This window comes from Alligator mississippiensis, chromosome 11, assembly GCF_030867095.1.
Source record: "Alligator mississippiensis isolate rAllMis1 chromosome 11, rAllMis1, whole genome shotgun sequence".
NCBI lineage: Eukaryota > Metazoa > Chordata > Crocodylia > Alligatoridae > Alligator > Alligator mississippiensis.
In genome coordinates, this window is record NC_081834.1 from 20,486,734 (window position 1) to 20,505,218 (window position 18,485).

The window sequence follows — 18,485 nt, forward strand, 5'->3', positions numbered from 1 at the left end:
GCCCAATTTTCTTATTTCACTAAAGCTACTTTGCATTGCTGTGGCAGAAACCTTCATGTAAATGAGTCGGGTCCAAAATGGCAGAGACACAAACCCTAAGTTCTAAATGGCTGACTTTTTTCTTGATTTCATTACTTTCTATTGAACTTTTTGAAGGTGGTTAGATCTCCAGAGGTTTGAAATTTGTACTGCTTTTGGATTACCATCCAAAAATCTAATGCTTATCCAGGTTATTCAGACCTCATAAATATGCAAAACTGAGTGGAATTGTAATATGAATAGGTTTTCTCTGGAGACTTCTGCTTCTGTTCTTGGCCAGAAAGTCTTAATCACAGTATCTTGGCACTTCTCAGTTTGAAACTGGAGGTAACCCTTCTCTTCCCAGCACATCAAATACACCCGAACACTTGAGAACATCAAAAGGTTAGACCTGAGGTTAGCTCTAAGATTTGGATGATAGTTTTATCTTACATCTCAGTTATGCTTTTTTTTAATACAGAATCTGTTACTGAGGTTCAAACAGGGAGAGAATGTGTATTTTATCTAAGGTGACTTGATCATCATTTTTTCCAGTAGGTTTGTTTAACTATTTTAAGGAACTGGACTGAAGGTTTAACACTGTAGTTTTTGTGTACCCCAAACTCTCACTGAGGCGTTTTACTCCCACATTTTGCCTATTGTACATGTGTATGCACTTTTGGAGCAAGGGGGTGGGGAGTCAAGCTTTCAATGTTCACTTAAGCTTCCTTATTACATAAATTAACCATGTAATACATATGAAGTGGTACAACAATTACCGAAATCCCAATCTAGAAAGTTTAAATCTTGGCCATTATAATCTGATTCAGTCTGAAACTTTTCATTCTAAGCCATTAGTGACACATACGGGGTGCACATGTGTGTACGTGCACCCCCTGAGCGTGGCAGTGCACCCCCTGTGAAAAGGCACCACTGACACTGCCGGAGGTCCCTGTGGGCAGTTGCTGCTCACCACGCCCCTCCTGCCGTCGACACTGCCAGTGGCATCTGCAGGTGGTCTGTAATTGCTGCTGGCTGCTGCTGACACTGCTGGCGATGTCTGTAGGTAGTCATAGACCACTGTTCAGTGCTCGCCACCCCCCCCCGCCAACAGCACTGTGGCCACCTGCAGGAGCTCCCCACTTGCCACTAACAGTGCTGTCACCTCCTGTGGGAGCTCGTTCTGCCCCCCCCCACCCCCCAGCTCCCAGGGACATGCGGCGTTCATGTTCTAAACTATTCAAATAAATTACATGGTAGTTTTGAATGTACGCTGACCGGTGAATCAGGCATAGACATGTATTTTCAAAGGTGAATTGTTTCAGCAAAAGTCTGTGTGGGAAGATAATAGATTATGGTGACAAGGGGTCTGTTTTGTGTAAATTAATGATCCATTTATGCAAGGTGTCAATGCAGATTAAATGAAGTGAGTGTCAGGTGACTGCTGGAGGGGAAATTGCATTCATTAGACACTTCAGTCTTGAATGTCAGTCTCTCTCCTACATGCTCTCATTCAAAACTAGATCTTTAATTCACGCCGGGGGGGGGGGGGGGGGAGGGTGGCAAAGGAAGGGGGAACAAAGTTCCCAACCATTGAAAGCCATTCAAAACTAGTTTAGGCCTCTGATTTGTAAAAGGCAGCTATATCCTGTTTTCTTGTTCTAGTTACCTGCAAGTCTGTCTTATAACCATATCTATTTGGTGCCATCACCATGGTATTTGAGCGAATTCTAAACTGCTCTTCTGGAAAGAACATTGAAACAGCATGCCATGGGGTACCACTCAACATTAGCAATGCTAGGTGTGTAAACACCTACACGTGATTAACATTAAAAACATTCTGACCTGTAAGAGATGAATTGCTGTATTATTTTTTGTAGTCAAATAACAAGGACTCACGGGCAGGGGGTGGGGGCGGAGGGGTGGAGGCAGGGAGAAGAGGGGCCAGGGGACTAAAAATAGCTTGTTGACAGGTAGAGGGGTAGGAAAAACACAGCCCTGGGGCTGTGTTCAGCATGTCTACAGAAGTTCAATTAGATCAGTCTAAACATGCCCAATCTAACTTAGTGCACCTCCAGTACAGTTAAATTAGATCAGGTCAGCCATTTTTTGACCAAGCTAACCTTTCTGGAACTTCTGTACAGTTCGCACTTAGATTGACCTAACTAGGGTTCTAAGTATAAGGTCCGTACGTGTGTGAACTAAGTTAGATTCGGTGGCCATTTTTAACACAATCTAACCACCCCCTAACTTTCCTGAATTTCTGTACCCTTTGTTACTAGAAGAAATGGAGAAGCCTTTGTATTTCTGATTAATTAGTAGCAACTTTTATTTCTTACATCATTTTAATATAATACTTATGATTGGATTATTGAATGAACATAAAGAACTAGTCAATGGAATTCTAGTTATAAGCAGATGTTAGATTTAAGCTTGGAATAGACACATTAGTTTCTAATTTATGACTTAATTTGCTAAATCTATCTACTTAACTATAAATGGAACAAACTAAATTCTCTAGCTTTAGAGAAACAGGAATAAGGGCATATTTCCCTACTAATGGGATAGATTATTTTCAACTAGATCTATTTAATAAAAACCTTTGCTCCTAGCAGGGTGCAGAACAGAAAACATGCAACAGTTACAAAGAAAAATAAGGGAAATAGTTATATTATTTATTTTGGATAAGATCCAAAAATTTAGGAGTTATATATGCTAATAAACATCATTGTCACTGTTAAGATGGAATAGAGAATGTTTGTATCTTTCTTTTCAACTTACCTTTGCCAGTTGCTCATGGATTTCTAACAAGCTTGGTCTGCTGATTTTGACGCCACTGATGCTGCCAGTGTTTCGATAATAATCAATTTTAGGAATTGGGTCCATCGTGTTATGGCCAAAGGTTTGTAGGTAGTATGTGTTGCTGTGAGTATCGTAGGGATGTATATTTGCATCTGGTTTAGCAGTATCTCCATTTTGAAGAAAATTGTCGTACAGCTGTCTGGTACCAGGCCTGAAACTGATTCTCAGTCTGTTGTGGGCTTCATCAGCAAAAGATGTTTCTTCATAGTGTGGAGGATCAGTGTCCTCTTGAGATGTTGCACTATTGTCATGGCCATGGCTTTCATTAATTACATTAACCTGAAACCGATTTGCATTTGGATCCAAAAATACACTTGGAGAATTATTCATTGACATTTTCAGAGATATTATGTGCTTAGGTTCCAATAGAGAATCTTCTAGGGTTAAAACTAGTGTTGTTTTCTCTACAAGAGACTGCTACTGTTGGGTTTGACGGATCTTTGTTCTTAATGTAGCAAAGTTCAATGGTAGTTTTCTTGAGGCTGTCACCCCTAAGCAGTCTTCCTGGAGTTGTCCTGCATGATTCTGTCATCAAAAGTATAAATAAAACTCTTCCATATGCAATTAACTTACATGGTAAAGTGATTTCAGATGATTTCTTTATAAACACAGTGAGAAAGTAATCATATTACTTGTTTTATAAGTAGGACCTGATCTAAAGAACAAACTCATTAAGAAAATAGCAATCTTTCCACTCATCTCAGAGGACTTTGGAAGCTAAAACTACACTTTAAACACAGTGCTTCACTAAATACGGTGGATCCCAAGGTCTCATGGAAGCTGGTTGGAATTTTTGAGGATAAAGAATGCAAGAAGAAACATGTACAAGTCTGCTTAACTATGAAGTCCCACTGAAATATTACGTACACTACATATTTCCCTTGTAGGGCAGAAATAAATTGATGTGAAAATTCAAACCTTCCAATTGTTCCAGCATAGGAGACAATTTATGAGTAGATGATTAAAGCACTGAAAACAACATATTTTAGAGACAGCTACAAATAATATAATTCACAGGAATAGATACAAGGGAATTGAAACATATAAAAAATAGCACCACCTTTTTGCTGAATTCTAATGGATGAAAATAATGAATGTGTCCATACAACGAAAGCAAAAGAGCAATTATTCATTATTGATATACATTAACAATATTTTAAAGCAATTTGAAGTTGAGAAGAGCATGACAGAACTGCTCTTGCATTCCTGGTAAACCCAAAACAACCTTTTAAGACAAATTGAAATATATAGGGGCAGATGGTCAGAACTGACCATGTGAGACCCTATACAAATGTCTTGCAGGAAATGTCAGCTCCTTGGGACAATGAGCTCTCTAGTCAGATCATTCTCAAATGGTATCAATGACAAAGTCTTCGTGATCTACTGAGAACAGATGCAGAACTGCATGGGAGACTTGAAAAACTGCATGATGAAACCTGCTTTCACTATGATGGAAGAATGTATCAGTGTTCTACACCCTTATATAGAATAATTAATTAAAAACACATTAAAGCTGATTAAAAATCTAATCAAATCCCCATTACCCTGAAGAGGAGCATGCTTGGGCCTTGAAACTTTTATTAGTGCATCTTATAGTAAAAAATATTGGAGACAAAATAAACATTAATTTAAAGGAATATTCTGACTGAACATCTGCTAAATAAATCAAAGGGAAGTATGCATCTAGCACTGATAGTTAAATCATACTATGTCTTACCATAGCTATACGTACCTAACTATATAAACTTTGTTCAATAAGCACACAGGAAAATTATAATGTGAAGAGCCCTCTTACCAAACACACTCTACCCCTCATTACAAGTTACTGTATTTGTAGGTCCCAACTACAAATAAAAAAAAATGTTTGCTAACTTCCATAAATGACACATATTTTCTGCTGTAAAGTATCTTCAGCACAATACTTTATATAACCTTCTAGATCTTTTATTTTTTAATGTTTTATGAACTTCACCTAAAACAAAGTTACTTTTTGCCATCTTTATGTGGCACTATATTCTGTTGGTCACTTCATATCCAGGTTTCACAGTATTATGATATTGGTAATCTCAGACTGTATATTAGGTGCTGCTTCCCTTAGTGTGAAATTCTTTAATAAAAAGTTTAAGTTAAGTATTCAATTTCCATGCACTAAGGGGCAACTCTTGATCCATAGCTATTGACTTTATTGAAACCAGATTTGTTCCTAACTGTGTTTTGGAGCCTGCGTAAAATCCTGGTCCTTTTCAAATCAATGGGAATGTTGCCAGTAATTTCAATAGGGCCATAAGTTCACCTTCCTAGTTTTCTTCTATTCCACCGGTAGTTCTTTCTTCTAGGAAAACAAAAGTCTCTTACCTTTCTGCTGCCTTTGCAAACAGTATTTTTTCCACAGTAAATTTCCAGAAGGCTGTTAGTTGCTGTTGTTTGCTAGTAAATTTGCACCTAATACTATAGTATTGTGTATAAATTAGCAATCTTACATTATTTGGGATAGTTAAACTTACCACCCAATTTCTGCTTTAATGAAGAACAATCTCTCTCTTATTTACCTTATGTGCATTATCTTTGCTTATATAGTGTGTCCTTCTGACCCATGAATTATGGTTTTTACTCCATTGGCCAATTTTCTCTTCTGTCCAAAATATAATCCAATCTCTGTCTTTGCAACATGCTATAAACCACTTCTGATTTCTGATTTAGAGGGACATTCTACCCTGTTAAACATCAACTAGTAAATGAACCTATTAATTCTTGGAAGGAAGAAATAAAACTGTTCTTGCATAGTTTTATTTATTTATTTAATTTTGAATTCATAAAATATAGCTGTAGGCATCCCTGCACTGCTGTAACAGCTACTATCCAGCAATTATGTTGACTAGCATGTCAGTATATTCTTCTTTATTTGTTTTAATACCAAGGATAATTTTATTTAGATTTGCTTTCTTTTCTATCGTTTTATATAAAAAACATTGTAGCACAACAGTGCCTTAAGGGTTGGAGAAGGATATACCAGGGTATAGAATTTACTGGGACATAAATAGAAATTTCTAAAAGTCCACAGCTAAAGAGTTGATTTAAAATTATTTTTAAAATGGTAATACAATGAGCCCATACTTTTTCTTTATTCCATGCTCAGCTTGAGTACTATCTTACAAAATGAACAGCCCCACTGAAATCAGGGATACACTCATCAGTGTTATCGTTGTCTATTTGTATTAGAATTGTACCCATGGGCCCAATTAATATTTATATATGAATTTACTTTAATCCTCTGCACATCCTCTGTGCAGGATGACTTCACTACTACTCAAACTAGGACTACAGCACTATCAGGTGAGTTCATATAAAGTTTTGCTCTTGGAACTATACTGAAATTCTCAGTAGATAAATAAGAACCTAGGTGAGAGTTAGACACCTCAGTCATAGTATTATAGAGAATGAGGGTTGGAAGGGACCTCAGGAGGTCATCTAGTCCAACCCTCTGCTCAAAGCAGGACCATCCTCAACTATATCATCCCACCCAAGGCTTTGTCTAGCTGGGTCTTAAAAACCTCCAAGGATGGAGATTCCAACACCTCTCTGGTTAGCCTGTTCCACTGTTTTACTACCCATTTAGCGAGAAAGTTATTTTTAATATCTAACCTAAACTCGCCTTGCTGCAACTTGAGTCCATTGCTAAGGAGCCCAGTCCTAAGGAGTTATTTAAATTGGCCTAGCACCAGTATCCTCAAAGCTCATTATATACCTAGATCTAGTGGACACCTCTACCTTGCTGTTCAGTTTCTCTGCATAGGCTCTCAAAAATGATCTGGAGTACCTGATTGCACGCTTCACCACCATCTAAGGTCCTTCAACATCCAGATCATTTACTGAAAGTGCACAAACTCCCCCTAGAGCCCAGAGAGGCCCTGGCCACCTGATGGACAAAAGCTATGACTAACACTGCCAGATGAATTCAGTTCAAAACCATTGCTACTAATGCAGCCACCCTCTGCTCAATGTCCTAGTGCAGCATTTCTCAACCCATGGATTACGACCCCAAAGTGGGTCACAAGAATACATGAAAGAGTCACAAACAAATTTTAAAAATGGATCAACAAACTTTTAAAATTGATTCTCCTTTAAAGGAGAAAAATCTGGGAAACTATGGATTTTCCCTTGCAGGCTGACAGAGTTCCAGCCTGGGGCTACTTGGTAGGGCTGTGTGAAGCTTCAGGTGCTGATTCGATTCAGGGGAGATTCGACCCAATTTGGTAGCCAAATCTCCAAATCTGAATCAAATCAGAGGACCAATTAGAAGGTCTGAATCAATTCAAAGCTCTCCAAATCAATTCAGAAAAGATTTGGAGAGTTTTGGTGATTCAGGCAGTCCCCGGTGGCTGCAGCAGGGAGCTGGACCCAGACTCTGTGCTGGTAAATAGGGGGAGGGGACCATGGGGGAGACCCCTGCCAGGCCCCATCCCTTGCCTGCTCCCCCAGCCCCCCCGAGCACCCCCTTGGCCCTTGCCCGCTGTCCCAGCCCCCCCTCCCTCATGGCTGTCCCGCCTGCCCTAGCTCCTGGTTGTTTAAAGAAATGGCCCCACTCACCAGGTGCTGCTAGGCAGGGGGTTGATCTCTGCTGCCCCACACTGCCCCATACTGCATGGGGGGCTTTGCCATGAGCCCCCGACCCCTGCTCACTCTCCCAGCCCCCCCATGGCTGCCCTGCCCGCCCCAGCTACCAGCCCTTAAAAAAACCCAAAAAACAAGCCCCCCACACTCACTGGCTGCTGCAGCAGCCTCAGGGCTTCTGGGGGCTCATGGAAAGACCCCCGCACACAGCGTGGGGCAATGTGGGGCAGCAGGATCACCCCCTCACTGGGCAGGAGCCAGTGAGGCCAGGGTTTTTTGTTGTGTTTTTTTTAAAGGGCCGTGAGCTGGGGTGGGTGGGGCAGTCATGGAGGGGCTGGGAGAGTGGGTGGGGGTCGGGGGGCTCATGGCAGAGCCCCCCCCACATGTCGTGGGGCAGTGGGGGCAGCAGGGATTGCCCCCCACCTAGTAGCAGCTGGTGAGTGGGGACTTTTTTTTTCAAAGAGCTGGGAGCTGGGGTCAGATGGGGCAGCCATTGAGAGTGGGCAGGGGATGGGCCTGTGTGATTCAGAGATTTGGCTGATTTGGCAGCAGCCAAACCTCCAAATCAGATTTGGCCGAATTGATTCAGGACAGTGATTTAAATCACCAGATCGAATCACTGTTCCACAAATCGGTTGAATCTGAATCCGAAATGAATACTAGCCGCTTTGCACAGGCCTACTGCTTGGGGCCCCCATTCCCCTACCCCCACCCCATACACTGGAGGGCTGGAGCCTGGGGGTGGGGGCAGAAGGTTGAGAGTGAGGGCCACCAGCAGGGTTGGGGGAGGGTAGGGGGAGGGGTCATTTTCTACTTAAGCTATTTACTGGGTTGGGACTGGCCATCAGTTTCCAGATGGGTCCTAGTACAAAAAAGGTTGAGAACCACTGCCCTAGTGCAGTGATTCTCAACCAGAGTGCCACAACACTCTGAGGTGCCTGGAGATCCTCTCAAGGGTGCTGTGGGATGCCACACAATGTTAGCACTGTTAGGTGTGCAAACACGATACACAAGATAAGCCCAGAGATTTCAAATCCATCCATCCATCCATCCACAGTGTCAAAAGCTTTCTGATCTGTTGGGATCTTTCTGAGTTTTTCCAACAAAATAATTGCTCTGTTATTTTTCTGTGGTCAAAAAATGAATAAATACTAAGAGCTGGTATTTCCCAAGGGGGATGTTGAGCTTATCAAGGTGTGCCTTGAGGCTAAAAATGTTAAGAACAACTGATCTGGTGGGTAGAGCATTCACCTATGGCACAGGAGACCTGGGTTCTAGGTCCCCTGACCTGTAGGAGATCTGAACCCAAGTCATCTGCTCATTCAGAAGAATTCCCTAAACACCATGCTATGGAAAAGGCTAGATGAGGTTGGTCTTTACCCCTCCTGGTAAAGCTGGGCAACTGCACAATGAAAAGAAAAAAAAAAGGGGGAGTCAAGGGACCACAAAAAGGAGCAGTAATAAGGAGCCGTCCTTTATAGTCTATCAGCAAGGACGCTCCCTTGGGAGGTTGAAATGTGGAGTGGGAGTTCTGGGTTCTAATCACTGTTATTAGGTTTATTTCTGTTTTTAACTGGTGACTGTCTAATGTGCAATGTGTCAACAGTGCTGGGGACCAGAGATAAGAGCTCAGGGTCCCCTCTCACAGAGGTGGGCTCTAAGCAGCATAACTACTGGGATAAAAAGGCAGGCTCCCCCTTGCTTGAGGCAAAATCTGCAGCCTGCCTCCCACCACATTGTGAATCACCCAGGGCACAGCTTTCTCAGAAACTCTCTGAATCCCAGTTAACAGAGATGCCTGTGGGATAGCTTGAAGAGGGATGGAGTTCAGAAATTTTCATTGGCTATCTCTAAGTGGGCTTTCTAAATTGCCGTTGGGAAGCACATCCCACTCCCTGTTTTTCGCATAGAGCACATAGATGTACATACCTGAATTGCTTCCAAGAATCTCTGAAGTCTCTGTATTGACTCTAGGAGGACAGAGTCATTCTGAATCGTCCACCTGGGACAGGTGTTCAAAAGCTAAGCAGGGCAGTGATGAAGCTGAGGCACTTACAGAGCCAATCTGAATCCTGCCCATGGTGTGATGGTCTCAGTACAGACCTGTGCGCCAGATCCTGTTCTACTCTAAGCTCAATTCCAAACAAGCCTTTACAACACGTTTAAAAATAGCATTTAGAAACAAAGTTTAATGCGGGCATGCTGTGCTAGCACTGTTATAAATGATAGTCTTGCCCAACTTCTTCCATAGGCTGAAACATACAGTCTGAAACAGAGGCTAGCACCAGCAATATTGAATGGTAAAACTACATCAAATAGAGGCTTAACTGGAATTGTGTTTAAATGTAATCGGTAACACACTGAGAACCCAAATACAGATGGGACCTTCCTCTCTCCATGGCTTAGCTTCCCCAGTATAAACTGGGGGTGAGAAATGACAAGGGAATCAGGCCATCTGTGAACTTGTGAGGCCTCTGTCTGCTGTATTTTTGAGGACAGCCTTTTGAAAACTTACCCACCTCCAGCATGCTGGAAGGAGTGCTTTCTTTGCTTTCAGGGATGGAGGGGCAAAAAGCGTAACCGTGCTCTGTAAACAAAATGGAACTGGGTAGTTGCCTACCACAAAATACTGTAAAATTAAGAAAATACAGTCAGTTTGTGGACAAAAACAATAATATAGTGTATTATACTTGGTTACTAAGATGCAAAGCATGCTTCTGAGTCTGTGTACAGAACACTGAATCCCTGTACTGGATAATTGCATACTGTGTGCTGTAGGCATTTCTGTTTGAATTAAATGAAAACAAATGTAGCAGATTGAAGCTGTGTAGTTCAAAGATTTCTCACATTGGAATTTGAACAATTTAAAAGGTTGTCTGGTCATTAACCAAGCTTTTTACGTTGTGTACCTTGATTGTTGTGACCTTTCCCATATGATCCAGCATTTTCCACTCTGAATGGCATTTTGCCTCATGGTTCTTTTGACTGCCACTTGTCCAGCAGATAAGGAAAAGGCGCAATATACATTGTGCTGAATGGGGGTAAAGCAAATTACTCCAACTGATCCTCTTGTCCTTGCACCTTTTAGTACACGGAGCCGCTGAGTAAAAGTGATGCTTAAACAAAATTCTGCCTCCAAGTTTCTCAAAGATGGAATTGAATTTCTGTCTACTCTTGTCACACTCACTTAGCAGCTATTTGTACTGAGAGGTGACCTTGAACTGTAACTACTTAGCACCTGGTTTTTCTTTGTGTTTTTTTTTTCCCTTTTGTCTTGTAAGGGTCCTTTGTGATAGAATCCTCTCTGTGAGAGTCCAAATCATGTTCAGTGGTAGGTGTGTAGGGCAAAGGAGCTGAGAAGTTGCCCTGCAATGGGGGAATAATGGACTGTGTATCTATCTCTGTATCCCTGTTCCATTCAGCTGTTAGCATGCAGTGTGCCTCTACTCTGGAAATGCCAAACTGGCATAATGAACCCATGAAGTTTTTACCAGCTAGCACAAATCATAGAAGTTAAAGCTATTTGCACTGGGAGCTGAATCAGTCTCCAGGAGCCTAGGGGAAAGCATAGGTGTACACTTACCCCATTAGGTTCTGCTTTGAGTTTAGCTCAGCTAGACTTAAGGAATGGATTTTTAACTGATATTTGCTTCTTGTCTTCCACTAACAGATTTGTAGAGATATGAGAAATGTAAGTGGAGTAGGAACAGTGGCTTTAGAGGATCTGATTGAATTCTGATCCAGGTATATGCCTTGTAATGCAGAGTTCACAATATATCCTATTTATAGCACCCCAACATTTTCATGAAAAAAATTAAAATAGCTCTTGCATGGCCAATAGCTCTTGCATGGCCTTCTAACAATTTGTTTTGAGTAGAAGACGAGCTGTGTTCCAGCAAGGTTGAATAGCTTTTCTCTGACTGGTCCTACACAGTTCAAAAAAGACTGCAGAAACCCCAGACGCAGTAGTAGCACTAAGCTCTGTTGTCGTGGACATAGCCAGCATTATAGCACCTATACATTTTTGAGGGAGAGATGTTCATTTGTGTGTTAGTTAAGAGGGGAGGGAGTGACAACCTGCACCCTCCTTCTTTATCAATGGAGCTCTTCCTGTGAAGAATCAGGAGAGGTTAGATTTCTCTGCCCTTCTTCCCTCAATTTTTAGTTCATCATGCACTAGCATATTTTTTGACATTTGCTATTTCTTCTACATAATTCTAGAATAGGCAAATTCCCAGAAGGAAAGCAGCGTGAAATGCTTTTTGAGTTTGCAACAAATATTTATTTAATAAAATGAATGGCACCATCAAAATGTAGATCTATATTATAAATGTGTCAGTAGTAGGTTTCCAAAATGACATCAACATCAAAATTAAGGCAGGAGACTCTTGAATTTTCATGCAAGGGCATATTCAAATGTCCCTTTATCCAGCCCCTCAACTTCATCTTCCCAAGTAGAGGAAGGCATGCTACTATAGGGATCCAGCAAGATTTTGAAGCATCTGATGATAAGAAGTCCCAAGAAAATACATAAAATCCCTACAAAGGCAAAGCCAGTTTTTTGTTCTAAAGTCAGCGGGAAGGCAGACACCTCGTTGACACTCATAGTGGCTGATGCGTTGCTGCAGTAGTTACTGCTCATCATTAGGCATCACATCCTGGTGAACCTTTGGTATTTTCACCTCTATCACTTCTTTGCCTATGCACAAATTAGAATTGATTTGGTTATGGCCCAAGGTGACACAGCTGTGAGTTAAAGTACATGAAAACCTTTAAAACAAAAACTACCTGGATGTCGCTACTGAAAGTACAGTCTTTGCACCCAAATCAGCCTAGAAAAGCTGTTGTTAGGATGTGGTGATCCCTACATAAAATCTACTTGGAACTCCCAGCTAAGACAGTAAAAAAACAGATAATTTATTTGCTTGTCTTCCTCCCCCAAAATAGAAAATGTCCAGCCTGGGGAATTCTAAAGAGAATGTTATCAGATGGGACAAAGCCTTTCAGTTCTTATCAGACAACAGCTTGCAAGGCCTCCATCTGTAAAGGTACATGGAAGTGTTTATGCCTGAAGGGCTTGCAGGATGGGTATCTCAGTCCTTAAACTGGAGAAACGGTCATAAGTGTATTGTGGGATATCTTATCATTTGTGCTCTACTGTGCACCCCTAAGTCACCTGTACATGTGACCAGCTGAGCTTATAACTTCTGCCTCACTGTCTGTCAGAAATATTGATTGCAAATTAATGTACTTTTTTGAATGCCCATACTTGAGTGAATATTGTTTGCTAACAGATAAGCATTAGGATCTGGCAAGGGGGACAGACTGTTGAAAGATACATTCAGACTGGGAAGATGAGCCATTTTGGTAATGTTCCAGCCATGTGCCAGCTCCCAAGGGTACACACTGTCTTCGTCCCCACCATGCTAAAATTAGAAATCTCTATATCCATTAGCACATGGAGAATGTTAATGGGAGAAGAGATCATACAAATCCTTCTCCCTGCCCTTTTCCCCTGGCATCAGGCTCTTCTCCCTATCCTTCCTTTCAAAATGTGGCTGTTACCCAAGACACTGATGTCCTAGGCCTCCTAATGTTTTCATTACAACAGTTCCCTTGTTGCTCATAAGTAACACAGAGAGGGCCCGATCCCACTTTCTTGGTCAATCAAAGGGCCTACTGACTTCATGGAACTGTGGTAATGCAGAAGAGCCAAAATTCATAGGATCAAATTGCAGTAGTCTTTGGTATAAATGTTCTAATTTGGGGAGGAAGGATAGGGGAGACACTTCCTCCTATCACAGAAGTAGCACTGGGTACTCACCAACAAGCAAACCTGAGACAGAGAGCCCCAGTGTTGCTGAGCACATTGTGGGAATGCACCAAAGCAGCTATGTTATAGTTTTTCAGCAGCTGGTGCATGTGGGGCAGGAGGGAGAAGGCAGGATGTTTCATGGCAGGGCTCCTTTGTATGGCCTGAAGTGAGAAGCTCTTTTTGTTAAAAATTCAACATTCTTTCTCCAAAGAAAGCTCCCATTACGTGAGCTTGAATCATTCATACTCAGATAGTTCACAACCTACCTAATGCACAGTGGGTAGCCAAATGAAGGATGAGCCACCTAGCTGTTTGCTACAGCTTTTACTCCAAAGGGCACCACTCCTCCAATCAGCTGGGGCTCATCAGTGTTTGCTATGGATCTGCATTCCCCCTGGACACTTCACAAACTCTTGTCTTCACAGAGGGCTTGGGAACCTAATGCTGGGAAGTATCCAGGTTCTAATGTGTAATACATGTACTTCTTAGCCAGGTAAATCAGTCTATGCCAGTCTCTTTGTTGCTGGGGCTATATGGCTACCAGTATCCAAGCTCACTAGTTTAACTAGTTTTCACTAGCTAGCTCAGGTATCTTTCCACTTCAATGAGTATGCTGCCCTGAGTGCAGTGTAGATGTACCCTGGGTTATCTTAGAAGTCCTGTAGCAAAAGAAGGATAAATGACACCTGCTATCCCTGATATCTTTGTGAAAGAAAGAAAAATGGTAGAAAACATTCTCTTTTTTTCCTGTTTGGCTCTCCTCTTCCCTCCTCAGAATGTCAGGTTTTTCCTTTGCATGCAACCAAAAGCAGAAACGAGGTGGGGAGAAGGAAAAGGGGCTGGGCCAGATTGTCACTCTTGTGTAAGTTTGTGTCACCAGTGACTTACCTCCCCCACTGAGGATCTGGGTCTGACATTTGAACCCGGATTGACGACTGAAGAACACTGGTTTAAGGCTTTCTTGCACCAGCTCCTTCCTGTCTGATTCCCAGTGCACATTGTTCAGATGCAAATGAAGTCCTAACATTCAAGCCATGACAGACTTGCTCATATTGAGAAATACCTCACTCTTTGAGTCTTGTGGTCAAAACAACTAGTACAACTCAAAAAAACGGTACTAATCAGTTAGAGGAAAAGTTGCAGTTTTAGCCTGTAGTAACTAAATAACTGAACAGAGGTAATTTATACTTATTTGCTGCAAACACATAATAGATAATGTAATAGATTAAACCACCTGCTACCAAGTTGTCATGTAAAGCACGTTTCCAGTTTTTTCCAGACCTTTTTACCAGCTGTAGAAATTGGTGAAGGAAAAGCACAGCATGCTCAAGTTCTTGTACAAATCAGTTGAGATTTAACTGGATCCAGTCAAGAAAAAACTTCTCCTTCCAGAAGTCCAAGGGCACTGGAAAATTAAAAGGAAAAAAAAAAGGCTTATCCTGAGATATGAATTGTATACCATAGCAGGATGACACAGTGCCAGAATGAAAAACCACAGCCCTGAAAGACATATGCACAGAAATCTTGGAGACAAATTCTGGCCCCAGCTCAGCAATTAGATGTTCCTTGTAAAGCTCACAAAAACCTGTGAGGCTCTATATGGATACAGAGATTTGTATTCTCTCCAGTTACTGAGGTAAGGTTACCTCCCACAGAAGTCAACAGGAGTTTTTCTTGAGCAAAGAGTACAGAAGCAGTTTATAAGTTTGGGCGGGCGAGGACAGTATAAAAATAGAAACAAATAGAGAAGCAACATTAGTTGTCATCAGAAGCTTTGATGACTCCATATTTCAGGAACAAAGCAGTCCTGTACATCATGCATATCACCAAACAAGTATTGTGCTATGGATCCTATTGGTTTAATAATGTAAAACTAAATTTTGGGCTAAATTCTCCCTCTATCACACACAGTTTTTGTCCTTTGGTGTTTGCTCTATGCCTGTTATTAGTGCACAATGATATTTTACTTATATTTTTCAATTATTGTCACCAGGAATTATGGGTCAAATCGTTAACATGCAAAACCTGGATATATGGGCACTGAGCGCAAGGAAATACTTTGAGTTTGAGGAATAGAATCAGCCCTGAGGGTACAACTGGACAGGTAGAGAAATAGTCTCCATTTCCTGTGCAGGGGCTTTGGGGCTGTGAAACCTTTGCTAGGCTCTTTCCTCCTCTTCTCTTCCTCCTTCTGTGCAGCAGAATGTGTATGTCAGCCCTTGCATGTTTGCAGATGGTAGTGGAAGATTTGGCACTAAATACGGACCAACTAATAGCAAGATTATACTTGTTTGTTTCTGCATTTCAAATCTGTTTGCAGATCAGTAGTAATTGAAGGTTTCAGCCACCAGTTACGCATATGTAATGTCAGTTGCTCTCAGTTATATGTAAAATCATGAGCAAGGAGACCATTGATGCTACAGGAGCTGAATGTAATGCTAGGGACATAGGCAGGAAGATGTCACTGTTATTATATTACTGTACTATAAACTGGTCATCTTGGATCCTGGGACCAGTGTAGCCATGGCAGCACAGGACTCAGGGTGACCTTATTGCCTTCATCTTTACTCTGCTTCTTGAGCAGTTTTGTAGGCTTTACTGAGCTCTGTACTGCTGCTCTAGATAGCTACCAATAACTGAGCTAGGTAGGTTAAAGTGAACTTGGGTATCTCTACTATATAGTTACGATACTATTAGTCACAGCAGTGACTGCAGTATAAAAAACACCTTGGGATAGAGTTCAGGAGACCAGCAAGACCTGAACTAGAAGTTCTACAGTCTGTTTCTCTGGGTTGTCAACCCAGTTACCTCTACTTGTTCTCTTGGAGTCCAGGCTCTTCAGTTCATTTCTGTGAAGTCTCAGCTTATGGCCCCACAAAAGCCTTTTACTTATGGGAAGCAAAGATCCTTCAATATCCTGCGGTGGAGAGAAAGGCCACCCGATGCCCACTGGAGAGCAGAAAGGAACAATAGGACCCAGAGTGTGACAGACACCTCAGCCCCATGGATTATAAAGGTAAGCGGAGAAAAGCAGCTGAGTTTGCTGCCTATGGGACTGGTACACCTACGGAGGACAAGAGCTAGTACATATAAATGCTTAGATAGGGTGGCAGATAAGTTGAAGTGCTTAAGAATATTGTAACAGTAGCCATAATTGCCATGAAGTTCCCTGAGGATCCCAAACCCTGGTTAATGGGTGGTTTTACAGTTTCTAAAGTAAGCTTTTCCTCAAGCCAAATCACCATCCTACATTGTTAAGCTTTATTTAAATTTTATATTTATTCTTGAGAAAGGAGTGAGAAGTAACAAATGTTGGGGCATCTTCATATTAGTCTTAGAGAAAACGTAGCAGGTTTTATTGTAGCCTGCCATGTATGAAGCCAATCCTGAGAGATGCTTGGCATTTTTAATTCTCGTGGAAATCCTCAGGAGCTGGATATATGCCGCCCCTTGAATGAACAAGCTGCAAGTGATTGAGAAATTGCATTATGTCCTATAGTCTATGTTAAAAATCTTCTGGTGACACCTGTAAATCATGAGTTTTCCATAAACAAACTACAGATCACTCCTGCTGTCACTGCTATTCAAACAGCTATCCTCCAGGAAGTGCTGCAAGCCCAGCTGCTGGTCCAGTCATTCTGGTAAGGTGTCAGATGACCTGGATTCACGGTCACTTCTAAGAGACAATGGACCACATTTTCAAAGCAATTTTTGTGACTAAGGATGCAGACAGACACCCAAAGGGATTTTTCAAATGCATCTGTCAAATGCATCTGATTGTTTCAAATCGTCTTAGTCACCAAAACACCTGGCCAGCGTGCTAGGACGATGTATCCGTGGCCGGCTCTGGCCTGCCAGCTGGATCTTTGACAGTCCTGCCACAGGAGAAGGAAGGGATGGGTGAAACCTCAAAACGTTCTCCCCAGTAAAAAATATACTTGGAGGCTTATTTGAAGTGTCTGGACCATCTGGGTTGACAACACTGGGCTGGAAATGACCGTGCACCCAGGTTAGTTTTGCAAGGGCAGAAGTAGCAGCCAACCTGATTTCAGCTAATTTGCATCCTACATACTTGTATTCCCTCAACTGCTGGGCAAGGGCTAGCTTTGCCTTCCCAGCCTAGAGCGAGCCGGGCCAGGCTCTCAGGCAAGTGGGGGTGGTGAGGAGCATAGCAGGAGCCGGTGCCCGGCCTGCAGCAGGGAAGGGCGCTGCACGCTCCGGCCCAGCGTGTGTGGAGCAGGGATCCCCCCCGCCCCCCCCGCAGCAAGGCCGGGAGCTGCACCTCTGCTGTGCCCTAGGACGCTTGCCCGGCCCCGCCACGCCCCGCCCCGCCCCGCCCCGCCCGAGCCGCAGCCCCAGGAGCAAGGCTCGGTGTGCTCCTGCCCGCGGAGCCGTGCCGCCTTGCCTGCCCGCCCGCCCGCCCGCCCGAGCGCGCGCCACACGACACGGACACGGCGCCTCTGCAAAGCAATTGTTGCTCCCGGCTCCTCTCTGCCGCCCTCCGCCAGCCCCGCACGCGCACCGCCCCACCTCGGCCGACTTACAGCCCGCTTCGCCGTGCCGGAGGACGCAGCCCGGCGTCGTTCCTGCCGCCTCGGCTTCGCGGGAGCGGCTGCAGCGGCCCCGGCCCCCGCCCCCGGCGACACACACCCGCTGCCCGGGGTCCGCCCGGCTCTGCTCGCCGGGCCCCGCCGGCCGCTTGGGGGCTCCTTTCCCAGCTCCTCGGCTGGAAAAATCCGTCTGGAGCCGCCTTGAACCCCCCGCCCCTTCATTACCATCGCCGCTCGGATCAGACCCGCGGAGCCTGCCGCAGCTACGTGCGAGGCATCCCCAAGCCCGCCGTAGCCGCAGCCGCCGCCGCCGAGCTGGGCCAGGTGCTCCCCCGCGGGGGCTGCCCCGCGCCCCTGCCATCGCTCGGGAAGGCAGCACCGCAGGCGGGAGGGAAGGAGGAGGAGGAGGGAAGAGGGAAGAGGAAGGTGGGCTCCACATCAGGGAGGCTCGAGGCAAATCTCCATCAAGCCTCTTGGGGAGAGCGAGCCAGGCAGCCGCCAGCCCCCAGGCAGGCAATGGGGACTAGTTTCTGAAGTGGCAGGGATGTCACCGGGGCATCGCTAAAATCCTGATTTAGCCAGGACTCGTTTAGCTGTCACGCCAGGGGTGGTGCCACCTTCGTTGGGTT

The 18,485-nt window shown here is 43.6% G+C and overlaps 2 protein-coding genes across 7 annotated transcripts in view; both read right to left on the reverse strand.

The window, feature by feature from the left end:
* SLC12A1 (solute carrier family 12 member 1) overlaps positions 1-5,480 on the reverse strand; it is a 63,263-nt gene extending 57,783 nt beyond the window's left edge. For 3 of the 4 annotated variants that reach the window (XM_019477665.2, XM_019477664.2, XM_019477662.2), the window contains exons 1-2: positions 5,236-5,424; positions 2,800-3,405 (exon numbers count right to left, since the gene is read on the reverse strand). In XM_019477665.2, the coding sequence (XP_019333210.1) occupies positions 2,800-3,216 (417 nt within the window). In that variant the 5' untranslated portion in view covers positions 3,217-3,405; positions 5,236-5,424. Of the gene's footprint in view, positions 1-2,799; positions 3,406-5,235 lie in introns of all 4 variants that reach the window. The other variant, XM_019477663.2, reaches the window with a different exon arrangement.
* A 6,270-nt stretch (positions 5,481-11,750) lies between these two features.
* On the reverse strand, positions 11,751-18,030 carry CTXN2 (cortexin 2). Of its 3 annotated transcripts, none has more exons than XM_019477666.2 (3): positions 17,851-18,030; positions 14,588-14,711; positions 11,751-12,190 (listed from the first exon to the last, which is right to left on the reverse strand). In XM_019477666.2, exon 3 carries the CDS (start codon positions 12,134-12,136, stop codon positions 11,888-11,890), a length of 249 nt encoding a protein of 82 aa, XP_019333211.1. In that variant the 5' UTR covers positions 12,137-12,190; positions 14,588-14,711; positions 17,851-18,030; the 3' UTR covers positions 11,751-11,887. The 3 variants fall into 3 exon arrangements, with proteins under 3 accessions (XP_019333211.1, XP_019333212.1, XP_006261941.1); XM_019477667.2 differs by having other exon boundaries at positions 14,195-14,711; positions 17,851-18,029; XM_006261879.3 differs by having other exon boundaries at positions 14,541-14,711; positions 17,851-18,027.
* Positions 18,031-18,485: the final 455 nt, after the last annotated feature.